A 15,440-nucleotide genomic window follows, 5' to 3' on the forward strand; every position below is an offset into this window, starting at 1 on the left:
TCCGAGAAATGCGGTAAATAATTTGATTTATGTTAATTATTCTGGTATTGGAGTGGGCTGACAAGAGTCATAATGTTACCAAAGTAATTTTTATTTACGAGATTTGTTGACTCTGTTGTCAACAGAGAAAATGTTTAGATTTGCTTTAGTTAAAATTTTTAAGATTTGCTTTAGTTAAAATTGTTTTATTTGCTAATGAATTGATAATTCATGTGAAACCAATATTGATTCGATAAATATTTGAACTTGCAAAACTAAAAATGAATTAAGGATGAACACGGAGCATGTATCCAGGATCATAGGTATAAAGCAAAACACAGGACATGGGATATATATCTAGGATCACAGGCATAAAGCAAAACATAGGACATGGGACAAGTATCCAGAATAACGGGTATAAAGCAAACATAGGACATGGGACATGTATCTAGGTTCATAGGTATAAAACAAACATCGGACACGGGACATGTATCTAGGATCATAGGTTTAAATCAAAACATAGGACATGGTACATATCTGCAGAATCTCGGGTATAAAGCAAAACACAGGACACGGGTCAAAGGTATAAAAACAAAACACAGGACATGGAACATGTATCCATGATCGCGGGTATAAAGCAAAACACAGAACGCGGGTCACGGGTATAAAACAAAACCCAGGACACTGATATGTATCTAGGATCACAGGTATAAAACAAAAAAGAATCAGAATGGTTTATTCTGTTGAAACACTGATTGTAAACATTATTGTAAATAACATGAATATAGCTGTAATTATTTCCTCAAATTCCAATTAATGTGTTTTTCTGTCAAAATATGACATTGTGTTCTGTAGAAAATATTTTATTTTTTAATAAAAAATTCAAAGTTGTTAAAAATCAGAATGAGACAATGAGTTTTTGTTTAGCAACGAAAATCGTTAAATGCTTGTTAGAATGCTTTGCTTTGAATTGAACATTTTCAGACAGAAACACCTTCTTGGTCATTTTTTATCACACATTTTACATTCTCTGAAATGAGAGAAGCACTTATTTTTGTTTACAATAACCGCCACGGTGGACTTAGGGTAGAGTGCTCGCCTCGAATGCTGGAGTTCATGAGTTCAATCCCGTGCCAAACCAAACCAAAGAGTTCAAAATTGTGTGTCCCTGCTTTTCCACCAAGCACGTGGTATTAAAGAGGAAAGGTGACGATTTGTTGGTCGAGAGTCAGAATGAAATGTCCGAGTGTAGTGGCCTGCCAACTTGTGGGCTGTTGCTTCTGTGTGCTAGAACGATAACTGTCCGACTCAGTGTAGCCAACTAGTACAAAACAGGTTTTGTTCGATTGGTTAATCGTTCTCGTCCTGAAATGCATAAAATATCTGCCATGAGGCGTTAAACCATAATCAATATATCTATTTTGTAGACAAACATGTGTACAGCATAACGAAATTTGCAATTTTATTGTGATTGGATTTTGGTATATAATAACCACTAGATCAATGCCACTGCTGGTGAACAAAAGGTCCCGAGGATATTCACCAGCCTAGTAGTCCGACTTGTTTAATTCCGAAATATATCATGTATAATTTATCGAAATTTGCAGTATTACAATTTTGAAGCTCACAAACACTGAAGCCTCAATCCCATGAATTTATTTCGAATGCTGCTGACGAAAAGTGAGGTCTTTAATTTTGAAACGAATGAAAGATTTAGTAAGCCAAAGAGTGCCAAGGCTACATTAGTTTTCAAAGACCCCGATGTAGCAAAAACATTGTCTACTATACATGACAAATATGTTGTCGTACCAGCAGACAAAGCCCAAAACAACATTTGTTTTTGTCTGCAAAACGTTTAACATTCAATGAACAGAAGTAGAGGTAGAAAATAATAGCAGTGATAAGACCTATACTGCTACCACACTCGCCAAAGAAGAGATTGTGGAAAACCATAAATCTGTGATATCCTCTTTTGGTCTCTCTACCAATGACGATGATTGTGATTTACCGTCTTTGTACTTGATTCCTGATCTCCACAAGTATCCATACAAACAAGGTTTCATAGCTGGATCTGCAAAATGTACCACCAAACCTCTTTCAAAACTTTTAACTTCTATACTCAAAACTGTCAAAGAGGGTCTACAGTCCTACCACAACACTTGTTACTCCCGTAGTTAATTCAATGTGGATCCTAAAAAATTCGAAAGATCTATTGGAGACCATCAGTTCAAGACTATTATCTGAATATAATAGCAGTAAAACCTATGATTTTCAATACTGTATACTTCTATTCCCCATACTCAGTTAAAATCCCGACTTAAAAACATTATACATTTTTTTGTCTCTCCAAAAATGATGGTACACCTAGATAAACATATATAGTTCTTGGTAGAGATTCCTCATACTTTGTAAGAAATAATTCCAAATCATCTTCCAAATATACAGAGGAAGATGTTTACAAAAGCAATTATAAGTACACTGAGGTGGAAACAACATATTTGTAATTAGAAATTGTTCACATCCTGGATAACCAAGCCTATGATCTAGCGGAGAGATGGATACATAGTTAATCCGAATCCGCTTGTTTAGTCAGAACACGATGTCACTAGGAAAACAGACAACAAAAGATTGACCGCACATAAACAAATAAATTGAAGACGTTTCATGATTCGTTATTTTATTGTTTAATTTCGTATAACCTGTTCGAAGTTCACAAATATTCCTATTATAAACATTTTGTTCATTCTAAAACAAAATCCAACCACATAAAAAAATGTAAACAAACAAACTAAAAAACACAAAAAACAAATAAAATAGGCTGTATAACATGTAAAACCGCCATTGTTTTGTGACAACTCCTAGGTTTTTATAATCGTTTGTTTTTCATGTAAATGAAGACAAAGATGTAGGGTGTTTATTTTAGTAACAAGGCATCGGAATATATTATTTTTTACTATCCTCAAGGCCAACAAGTGGTTCTGTCTAGATGTTCATGAAAGAATCCTTTCTATTAATCTTTGACAATTACAATACAAATTCACACTAGTTAGTGAAAAGGGAAACGTGAGTTCATATTTGATGTGTGTCTGTTTTTTTTTCTGGGAATATTCTTTATCATAATCTACCTTTTAAACAGATGCTCATTTCCAAGAAATGTATTTTCGGCCGTTTTGTTTATCCTTATTCCCATATGTAATTAAGGACATCTTAGGCTTTTAGGCCATGTCATTTTGATTTGGTATTTTAATCTATAAATACAACATTAATGGGTTTTGATGAGATGTACGATTTCTGGATTTGAAATCTCTCTTTACGTTCACGTCAAAATTAGTTTAGTCTTTTGAAAGGCAAGTAGTTCTACCAATAAATAGTCATGGAACGGAAATAACGTTAATGAACTACAGGAAATTGTCCTTGGAAATTGACAAAATATTTTCCAAGTATATATTCTCGAAATCATTGAAGTCTTAAATAATTGAAATACACGTAAAGCATCGTTAACTATTTCATACATTCACTAAATATTTTATATTCACCAGACCTTTATAAACCTGGAGAAATGAGATTAAGTTTATTTCATGCTTCTGCAAGTGCCAGCAATCTGACAGTATGTTTTCTTTGACATCCAACCTAATTATCACTGAATTAAACTTTACTGGATGTTTTGATATGATTTTAAGACAAATCAGACTCAATCGTTTGTCTGTGATTTGTTGATAACAAGATGTATCCACTTGAGTCACATGTAGTACGTCTTTTACATGTTTAATATAGTGATATTATTTTGGAAGTGATATTTTTAATAATGTGAGATAGATTTGTGAAAATATTAAAATATGCTGTTTCTAATAAATGGAGCAGTAAAAACATAAAATAAATCAAAAATATATCCTAAAATTCTTTGTTGGAATAATAAATACTGCTAAAAGTGTTTTTGTATTTTACAGTTTTTTGTATAATTAGTAGTTAAAATATGTGAAAATTTGCATCTTCAAACTCTTTTGCAAAGAAGATGTTGCAGGTCGAATCGATGACGTTGTGTTTGTTTTATTTGTTATTCAGGTATGCATTGTAATATTTTAGGGTGTCTAATTTTCTCTTAATCATTGAAAATGCACCAAAATGCAGCCCATTTTAGGGGCATTTGTTCAGTGATTAGATAGTCAACTTTTAAAGGAAAAACTTCTTTTTTGCATTTTTGAAATTGTATACATGTGATCTTTACATGTTACCTGTTTCCTGATACCTACAACGCACAATTTTACTCATATTACTAATCAAAAGTGAATTTAGGTCGATTGACCCCTCCTCTAATTAATGCAAAATAGCAGAAAACATTACCGCTTTCTTGTTAGAAAAGAATGACATCCAAAATCTTCATTGATTTATCATTCCATTGACATATAATATATCCATACATCCTCTAGTCCCATTACAGTTTTTTTTTAATCCTAGCCGTCCGTTACACCATTAAATCTTGTATAATTACATCCTGCAAACCGTAATGATCTTTCAAATCCGCTAATGTAGTTTGACCTCACTTGACATTTTTGTTGTTGTATGATCAGTTAAAGATTTTCAACATACTCATTTCATATGCCATGATAACTTGAAATACAAATGATGTCGATGTATTTCTTCGATGTGCTTGAGTAAAATCATAAAAGAGATCAACTTTTAATTACCAAATATTTCTATGATTGTCTTATACAGCTCTTTTCTTATAACCATAAACGTAAAATTAGTATGAAGCGGAAGAATTTTTCCTTTGGATGTTTTCTGTCGTGAAACTAAAATTGTTGGCGTGTAAATTTCTCAAAATTAACATTTTAAGTCTGTTTGAAAACTTGTTTCTAAGCTCATTTTTTAGAGCATTGAAGTTGAAGTACAAATCTTCTCATTCTGACATGTTCTTCATACAGCATAAGCTTTTGTACCAGTCACTATTTGAGAACAGGCCGTTCAATGATCCAATAAACATCCATCATGTTGTTAATTCAGAAACATAACGGAAGAGTCCTGCTTTAAAACATTTTTTTCTGTTTAACATTAAAAATTCTGCAGCATTAAACTGTTTGAGGAAACACGATTTTTGACACTATGACATTTGTTTTATAGCATTACACTAAATACTAAATGGAGGACACACAATTGATCGTCAGAACTGTAGGATTTGGGCATATATGTTTGATATGAAGATATACTTACTTTGTTATTACAAATGTAGACAATTGACGTATTTCAATGCAGAAAATGCCTGATGTCGGTCTTCAAAATCAGAAGAAAAGAATTCATTATCAATCAATTTTCAGAAATATTGACTTTGCACATAAGTTAGGTGAGACATGTTATTTTTATATAATATAAAAGCGACCTTCTTTACAAAAACATCCCTTATTTATAAGGTTTATATGATAGCATGCATTCCATCTTCACATTATGTAGGAGTTCTGTAAATAAATTTTATCACCTTTCTGTAAACTCTATAAACCTAAAACAGCATGGTATCCAGAATTTATTGTATCATGTGGCAGTAAATCTGCCAGCTAGCTCGACTATCTATGGGTGAAAATAATTATTCAATAAGGATAGCCGATTGATTCACAGGCTCAAATTGTGCTATTTGTAATTCCTGCCAATTTTATAGTAATTTTGCATAGATTGATTTACTCACACTTCGAATTAAAGCATGCACGAATTCACTTAACATCGAGTCATCTAGAAATTAACTTCCATTAAGGAAGAACGTAGTAGTAGTTTCTATCCGCGATACGAAGGTTTGTGTAGAAATAAAACCTTACAGAAACAAATCTATCCGCGACACGAAGGTTTGGGTAGAAATAAAACCTTACAGAAACAAATCTATCCGCGACACGAAGGTTTGGGTAGAAATAAAACCTTACAGAAACAAATACCGGGGAAATCAAAGTTGTAAAAAACCCTAATCTACTTACAAAATATCATGGCTACGGCACCATCCAAGAGATAACGGGTTAAATTTGTCTACCATATGATGGTTATTTAACTAGTACTCAAATGGTTTCAGATCTGCGTTTGTGTGAAATTAAGTAGCAAATGAACAGTTTCATGATCATCAACAAAATAAATTAAAAAACGAGGTAAAGGAGATAGTTACGATGAACTGAAATTAAATGTGAAGCATTCTTTGGTAGCTCCTATAAGTGTTTCATAATTTCTGTCATGTGATGTTTCGGTTGTTATCAAATATTTTCTGATGGCACTATTTAAACTAATTAGTTCTTGTATTCCAAAACGATCTAATTTATTAGGACAACATGTCACAATTTCTTGGAAGAGCGTTTTAAAAGCAGTTAATAAGCTTAGATTTTCCAGAAGCAAATGATCAATTAATTTATCGAATTCTATAGTTAATTAGTTATTTTGAAACAGGAAGAGCTGAAGGACGAGTAACGTACAAAACAAAACATTTAATCTAAGAAATCAACCAAATGTGTCAATACAAGAATTACTGGAAACTTATGTCTGTCTGTAAATCTCACTGCATGCATTTTTTCGTCTATCTGTACATCTTATTCAAAAATATTTTGCTTTGCAATAGAATGCACCATTTCATGCATTTTCCTTCCTAGTATAAGATAAGTATAAGATATACTTCTTAATGTACCTAGCTAGTTGAAATATTAATACAGTATTCTACATTTCTAGTTTAAAAGGGTTAAAAATGGAGGATAACATCTTTCTCCAGAAATAAACAAATCTCTGTTTTACTATTAATGAGCTTGGATGCATTTTGGCTATTAAGTCCACAGACGACTTTTTATGAGCAACCCGGCGGGTGTTTCTAGAAAAAAAAACAGAGGACGCTTATCCTACCGTTGCACCTGGCCCATGCTCCCAGGTTTTAGTGGGGTCCGAGTTGATCATTTACTTTTGTTGCTTTGTACGTATTATTTTTGGTCATTTTTTGTTCTTTGTTGTGAGTGCCTGTTTTCACTATCTGGTCTTTGTCCCTGGATTGCGTTCTTTTTATATTCTCTAGAATTTTTGTTCCCTTCATTTCTCTTTCAATGATGCTAGGAAATTGTGTCAAATAATGGATGGTTATAAAAGAGGGATGCCCATATCAATTTCATAGTGTCCATTCAAAAACAAAATGGAGAGTAAAACAAAAAACAAAAAAACAATTGAGTTTTTTTGTACGGATGAAGAATTTAACAAATGTTGTAGTAAGTTTTGATGGGAAGTTGCATCGTATTAAAATAAATAACAACTTAATATAAAAGAAAGAAGAGAAAAAAATATAAATGCGCATGATGCAAACACATTAAAACATGATTGGTAACAATTAAAGTACTAGATCGGAAGAGGTATAATTCATATTTGTATACAGACATCGTGTGAATAAAAGCTGTAAAATCATAAACACAGGGGAAAGTATTATGACCATTATTTATCAGCTGTTACCACTGAGCGATGTCTAGAGAAAGACACATGTAAACTATATATATATATATATATATATATATGCTTTACAGTTCTATATACATATTCTATACAATTCTACGAAGTACTTTACTAATAAATTAGAATTATTCTGTTAAATGAAGATATCAACTCAAATATAAGTGAGAACTGAACAAACATCTCAATAATATTTCGTTCTGTGATTTTTTGTTGATTGTGTTGTGCCCCCCTTTTTTTCATTGACTCTTGTGCTGTGATATTGATCGTGTACGTGTAGTTCATATTTTTTTGTCTGCATTTGCATGCGTAAAGGGAAGGATTGGGCTCCATAAAACTAGTTGAATCCCGTTACAATTCTGTGCATATCGCCAGAAACCTCTACGCCATGTAAATCTTGAGTGCCATTATGTTTAGGATTATGTTTAGAATGATCTACTAACAATAAAACAGTGGTTTGTCAAGTCACTCTTGATGTTCTTGGGTAAAACCAACATGTAAGAATCTACTATGTGTAGTATCTTAATTTCACTTGAATGATTTTTCATTTGGTTTTTTTATTGTTAATAGTAGTACTATCAGTTGATATGGATGAACAGTGTTAATATTGTTATGTTACTTGAAATGTCAATGAGTTACTAACAGATATTATTGCTCAATAACCATGACTCAATTATGTTATTGACGTTCCAAATATTATACTAAAAAAACTTATCGAAACAGTAGAATCATTAGTACCAATTAAAACCTATTATTTAGTATTCTTGTGTCAACGGCTTAACTAATGCTTTCTAAGTCTAGATATAGTATTTGACATAAATGTTAATGGAAATGGAACTTAGGATTGTGATGACCGTTACGTGTCAGTCTCTGAAAGAATCAGACAAAATGGGAAAAATAAGAAACATGTATGTGGTGCATTAAAAAAATCTACCGATCTGACAATATAACCACTCAAGGGTGATTTTTTATAAAACCACAATTTGAACATTGCATAACTAGATTCGTTCAGAAGCTTTCCAATAGCATGTTAAAAAATTAGGTTTTTGACAGACTTGTATGCCCTTGAAATGTTCATTTTCAAATCTAGATTTTACAGTGCGCTAAACCTTCCTCTTCCATTGCGGTGTGACTATACCAGTGGTGATTGATATTGTCATAATCGGTAAATCAACGGTCCCATCAGCAAAAAGAACATTTTACAAAAAACAGTCATTGATCATTGCTTTAGAAACTGAGTATTTTTCTACTACCAACTGATGTCTAAAAAAGAATTGTGTAAGAGACCTTTTAAGATGCATTTCCTCATACCCCTGATTCATATATTTATGGCGTTCAAGGAAATCAGAATAGATAGTACTTGCTCTAGCGTAGCGAATCAATTGTTAAATATAAACACCATATGCAGGAGATAAAGGGATATTGCTGCACAGGTAAGGAAAGCATGATATTAAAATCGAAGTCGTCTCTTTTATAATATCTTAGTGCTGAGGTGACCACTGTTGTCAAATTCGAGATGTAGGTTAAAAAAATGCAGAACAGGCTGTTTCTGTAATTTCCATTATCTCGAACTCTGATAGAAATATTAACGGTAAAATAGCACTTTCATTTTTTTCATTCCGTCTTTCATCCCCTGTCTGATTCTTACAGAGACTGACAATTAAGACACTCTGTGGAAGAAATTTTTTTGTTTGTGTGGTTGTTTTTTTTCTTGATGTACTACTTATTCTTTCTGTGTTACTTTACCAAAGTTTACATTTTTTAAATACTAATTAGCTGAATAACTTTATAATATACTCAGAATACTTGAGTAATAATGGAAACAATTTGAAAAAATATTGAAATCCTATTAATTGATTTTAGTCCTATTCAGTAAAATAAATTGATAATTAAATTTTATTGGAAAATTCCCGTCCTTTCCCATACGTAACGCTTCTTTTCTGTAAATTACAAGCGTTGCAATAGTATTATGATGCAAGATCAATATTTTGATTATCCGAAATAACATTATGAATAATTATATCATTATATTGTATGTTTTTTTCTTTGATGTATAATACATTTTATAGTATTGTTTCCTTTTTCTTAAAATGATAAATGTAATTTAATTTGTAAAAATGCATTTCATTTTCCAAAACTGAAATGTTTAGACCATGAATCTCTCTAATAGAAATATGTTGTGTCTATTCTGAATACAATTAATGTCAATATACCACATGTAATTGTTACAGAGTCCTATCGTCCAATTCTGTGTAATGTATATCTGTTTTACCGAAGGGTTAAATCGGTGTTTAATGTATATGTTCTGCAGAAAAAAAAGAAGTAGCGACACCAAAGATATATACGATGTACTTACTTGTTTGATAGTAATAGGGTAATACTTAGATTGTATAATTTTCATTCGTGATCATTATATGTAATATGGTATTACTTACACAGCATAATCTTGCTTATGTTAATACTTAGAACAATTTCATTCATGTTTATAATATGTTACAGGGTAATACTTATGCAGTGTAATTTTCGTTCATGATCATTTTAGTTTTATGGTTGTCATCATGAACTAGTGGATCGTTACGGTGTATCTATCTGTACAATGAAAACTGATTTGTTCGAAGTGTCACAGTTTTCCTTTCCTTTCCTCTTTCGGCTAGCCCGGGCTTGACTTTTTATGAGCAACTCGGCGGGTGTTTCTAGAAAAAAGCAGAGTATGCTTATCTTACCGGTACACCTGGTCCAGGTCTCAGGTTTTAGTGGAGTCTGAGTTGCTCATTTACTTTTGTGACTTTGTATGTATCATTTTAGTTATTGTATGTTCTTTGTTGTGTTTGTCTGTTCTTCATGTCGGGTCTTTGTCCCCGAGTTACATTCTTTGGATTTCCACTAGAATCTTAGTTCCCTTGAGTACTATTCATGTAATAGGGTAAATAAATTCTTACATAGTACAATCTTATTCATGATCATTATATATAATAGGTTAATATTACTCAGTATAATTTTCATTCATGATCATTCTAGTTAATGTTAGTTAATATACCTCACATGAAGTTTTCAAAGCATTATAAGATTTCTTATTTTAATATTTCTTTTTTCAGTTCTTTCTTTGGTTGCCAGTGTTTTTTCTTTGACATTGATTGCCTATGACAGATTCTTTGGAATAGTCTTTGCACTCAGGGCTCATATGACCACTCGAAAAGCAAGAACGTCTTTAATATTTATCTGGATATGTTCTGTAGGAATAGCGTCGCCAACACTTATTGCCAGAAAACTTAAAGTTCGTGTGTGGCTGAACCATACAGAACAGTGGTGTGACGACGACTGGCCGACAGTCAGTGAAACTGTTGGAAACTACACTACAGCCTCAATGCCGTCTAGAACTGCCTATTATGTGTCTGTCTCAGTTATTTTGTACTTTGTGCCAATGTTAGTAATGACCATTGCCTATTCTATTATAATCGTCAAATTGTGGTTAAGTAAAATACCAGGGGAAAGAGTTGATTCTAGAATAGAGGCCCAGTCCAAAACAAGGAAAAAGGTATTTATAAATCTGTCGTTCATTAAATACTTCGATGTGAAAATTGCAAGTGTAAAAATGTACAACAATATAAATGAAGTAACCGGTATGATAATCACCGAGCCCCTCCCGAACTTTTTACTAGCATTTGTGTGTTTGAACGTTGTATATTATTATCAATACATTGATCCAAGCTAAATATCCTTCATTACTACATGGCATATACCTGGTTTAGATGTTGTAAAAAAGTATTCCCAGTTGAATAAAAAATATTTCTCTTAAGTCAGAAATATATAAATAAAAAAGATTGTATCAAAAGTGGACCGAATATTTGATGCTCAAAACTGTTGATAGATTACACAAAAAATCAGTGATAATTGCCGGAGCGCGGTCCATTTTCAGAATTACCGGATCCGCCAATGGATGAAACAGGTAATGGGGAATAGGTCGAGCGTTCCTATTTTTTAAAACGTATAACACACAATATAGCAAGATAAAACTTATAGTTCTTATATAAGACAAGTTAAACTTCAATCAATGAGGTGATTTGTGACTTATCAGTAATCAAAAGTTATGCGATGCGAAGAGCTATAACAAAAAAAGACTAATCTCAATACATTAAAACTTTGTGGCTTATCAATCATTGTTTCTAAAACTAAGCAATAAGTATAGATTCTTAATGCTATTTCTGATTTTTTGCAGAACAAAAATAATTATTACTCATTAGCAATGGAATCAAAATTGTCTATTGAGGAAATAATCAGAAAATAATTCTATTTTTAACACACTTGTTCATTTTGTTCAACCATTTTTAATTCAAGGTTTATAATAAATGTATAATCTCCTATAATTTCTAATTAAGGAGAATTCAGAGACTTTTACCAGCTCGTCCACAAACTAAAATAGATATATATTTTTTAAATACTGAAACCAACGAGTTGCAGCTCAAGGGATTAATGTCATTTGCATTAATGTTACGTTTTAGGATTAAGTAAAATAAAACACAAAAACGTTTTTACTAGTGAATTATTCCTGTTTTTTTTTCAAGTGTAAATTTGCTTTAAGAAAATAGAATAAGTGACCAATCACCGTTTTAAAAATATACTTTAATAGAAATACGGAATGAATTTTAAAATAAAATGAAATTTTCAAGCATGAAAGAAGAACAAGTGTTCCTTTTAGAACTTTCCATTTAAAAGTGTTATTATCTGTTTTTAATTAAATGAACTATAAACATACTGGAGACACTTAAAACGCTGGCGATTAAGTTTTCTAAAATATTTTCGTTTCCCCTTTTACTTTTTTTCACTAATGTAGTAAATAGTAATTTGAAATGGTTGTACATTTCAGGTTATTGTAATGTTAGTTGCCATTTTGATGGTATTTGCTGTCTGCTGGTTGCCTTTTCAAGTGATAATTTTATACAGTGAGCTGAGGCCAGACCGAAGCACGGTAAAGTATTAACAACTACATTTAACCTTCTGCAACCTATCTTGGAGCATTGTGACGTATTATATAGACACAATGTTGTCTTCAAACGTTGATTTGAAGCGCCTTTATCAGTTTGCAGTGTTTGAACGATAAAGTGGTACTTTTATTTGCATGGAGGTGATTCCTAGTTTATTTCGTCTGAATATAGCTGAAATATTACTGCTCGGACGTTAAACCCCAACAAACAAACCTAGTTTATTAAGTTATTGAATGTTTCAAAGCAAATAAGGTACTGAGTAGTGACTATACGAAAATCGTTAATCTACAATAATTGTTTTAATTTAGTGAGAAAATTGTGACATAATTAACAAATGAATTTTCGATCAATCAATAATGTATCTTTTCACTGGTCCATCTTCCATTTCTTTTATAGATAATCCGTGTAACCAACTCCTTGTTTTTGCCATCCGTGTTTTAAAGTCTGTTTTTCTGAAACCTGCTGCTGATGTTCACAACTCTCAACTTTTAAACTTCAATAAAATTTGCTTTGCGTTAAAATATTTTAATTAACAGTCTTTGTTAGAATCATGCAAATTCTGTAATATGTGATACATCCAAAAAAGCCTACACATTTTTATTTTTTTTATAAAGTTGCTTTACAGGTCTATATTATGAAATGCATAATTATTCATCCCAATCTGTCTGCTCTTTGAAGATAATCCATATTGAAAATCTAACATTTTCGATGACATTCTAGTGTCATTTACAGAATTGTACCACTTTATTTTTGAAATCTACAGTACATCCAATATAGTTTTTATTTCCAAAGAACAGGGGTTATTCGAAAAGCCGCATGTCAATTTCTGTTTACAATAAAATTTAAACAAAATATCAAATATAAAAATATATAGGCTTTCCAACCTTGAATCACATTTTGCATGGTTCTTATCTGGAGTTCTACGTAATTATAACTTTTACGTGTGTATTCCAAACGACGTCAAAATAAGTTAAAGTAGGATTGCTTGTTTGCATTAGAAAACCATATAAGATATGGTTCTTCTATCTTTTGATCGAATTTTAATTCTTGTACAGGAATAAAATAAGTTCAGGAATGGATTTTGTAAAAAAAATCAATATATTAAAAACATATTCGGAAAGGAAATAATTGTCTTTCTTTCAATTTTTAAATATATTTACTTCAAGTTACAAGTCTTATCCCTGATTGCTTCAATTAATTTGAGTCAAAACTTAAATATCGGCAAAAAATACTGTAGCGTCAAAAAGGGTACAATTCAGACAATCAAAATCCAATTCAAATGCAGCATTCATTTTCACGTAGAATTTCATTGGATAGCTTTCAGGACATCAAATCCACGACTGACGGTGGCAAATGATTTAAGCATGCACAGATTATTTTTAAAGATGGTAATTGTCATGTTTTTTTGAATGCACAAACCGTATTGTATTTGAAAATTTGTCGTCGTCAATTTAGATTTGACAGCGGCAAATACCCGTTTAGGGGCTCTGCCTACGCGTCACCAGTCAATTCAATACGTCACTGCCAAATCCATGATTGACGCATCCATTCTTCAAATAGAATATAGCTATCTCCGGTGTTGCAGTTGAAAAAAAATATGCTTTTGAGAAACGATCGTCAACGTAATGATAACTTTGATGGATCTAACTCTAGTTTCCCTTGATACATTCTCAACAGTAACTTTGCCACTATTTCGTTCTTGCTAACAAAACAATAACTGGTGTTAGTATATAAAAGTAACTTATTTTTCTTGGTTCTCACTAGGTGGCTGCCGATTGATAATTTATTCCATCAACTCAGAAAATGGTGATCATGATACACACCTTATCAAATTATATAACTGTACCTCTAATTCACATAAGACAGAACCTTTTGACATCAGACTAATCTTATTTTTTACATCCCAGGGATCACAACTATGAGCTTAACTTTGCTGCGTGTTGTATTTGTAAAGATTGAGATTGGTACTATGGACTAAACTTTGCTACATGTTGTATTTGTAAAGATTGAGATTGGTACTATGGACTAAACTTTGCTACATGTTGTATTTTTACAGCTTGGCGATTGGTACTATGGGCTGAATTTTGCTGCGTGTTGTATGGCCTATTCTAATAGTGCTTTAAATCCACTCATATATACAGGATTCAATGAAAATTTCAAGAAAGGTATGAAAAGTTATAGGAACAAAAGACCGAAGTGTTTCAAGGTATCAACCGAAATAAGAATACGTAGCACTAACAAAAAAAAAAAAAAAAAAAAAAAAAAAAACATTACATAACATAACAAAACAAAACAAAACAAAAATAAAACTGGAAAATCTAGTTGAATAAGAAATAAAATAATTTAATAAATTGCCAAAAATATTCTACAAAGTACTGTCTAGGTTCTGTGTAAAACTAATTTTGTCATAGATTGTAGATGTTCCTTTTGTTGTTTTCAGGTATTGCGAACGTCTTGAGACCATTGAGCTGTAAAAGAAAGAAATGGATTGACTGTCCCTATTCGTACTACGGATCATCACGTGGTATAACAATGTTGGATAAAGTGTAGTCGTTCGTCAGCTCATCGTCGTCTTGATACGCTTATGAACGACAATTTGAGGGCGTATTTCATCTTATCAATGTCTCTACACTACACATAACTACGATTGTATGCGTATAAATCAGGAATAAATGTCTCGTAGCTTCATATGATGTCAATTTACCGTCGTACCTCGTTTTTTTCCACAGAAGAACAGTTCATTGGTGCTACATGTAATATAGGATAAATTTTTTTAAAAACCGCCGTAAATCAAATCTAACTAAGTGAGGACGTTTTGAAATGTTCAGGAAAAGCATATATTTACAAATACTTTTTGTTCATAGGTAAAGTTTGTGTATTTTGATCTGAATACTAAACAATGAATCGTGGCTGGAATCGAGTATAATATTGGCCTTTAACATGCTCAGTAAAGTTTACTTTTGACATGCTGAAACTACTAATGTCGAAAATTAAATGTTACAAAACAATTTTCTGGGAGTTAACATGTCTTCTTGT

At 31.9% G+C, this 15,440-nt stretch overlaps 1 protein-coding gene across 1 annotated transcript in view; it reads left to right on the forward strand.

Moving 5' to 3' along the window:
- Positions 1-15,346, forward strand: part of LOC148618474 (substance-P receptor-like) — a 55,504-nt gene extending 40,158 nt beyond the window's left edge. The window contains exons 2-5 of the mRNA XM_088576849.1: positions 10,518-10,957; positions 12,287-12,388; positions 14,461-14,569; positions 14,845-15,346. Coding sequence (XP_088432975.1) covers positions 10,518-10,957; positions 12,287-12,388; positions 14,461-14,569; positions 14,845-14,954 — 761 coding nt within the window. The 3' untranslated portion in view covers positions 14,955-15,346. The remainder of the gene's footprint in view (positions 1-10,517; positions 10,958-12,286; positions 12,389-14,460; positions 14,570-14,844) is intronic.
- The last annotated feature ends 94 nt before the right edge of the window (positions 15,347-15,440 follow it).

This window comes from Perna viridis, chromosome 4 (genome assembly GCF_037379345.1).
Source record: "Perna viridis isolate PV_CMFRI_1.1 ecotype Kerala chromosome 4, ASM3737934v1, whole genome shotgun sequence".
NCBI lineage: Eukaryota > Metazoa > Mollusca > Bivalvia > Mytilida > Mytilidae > Perna > Perna viridis.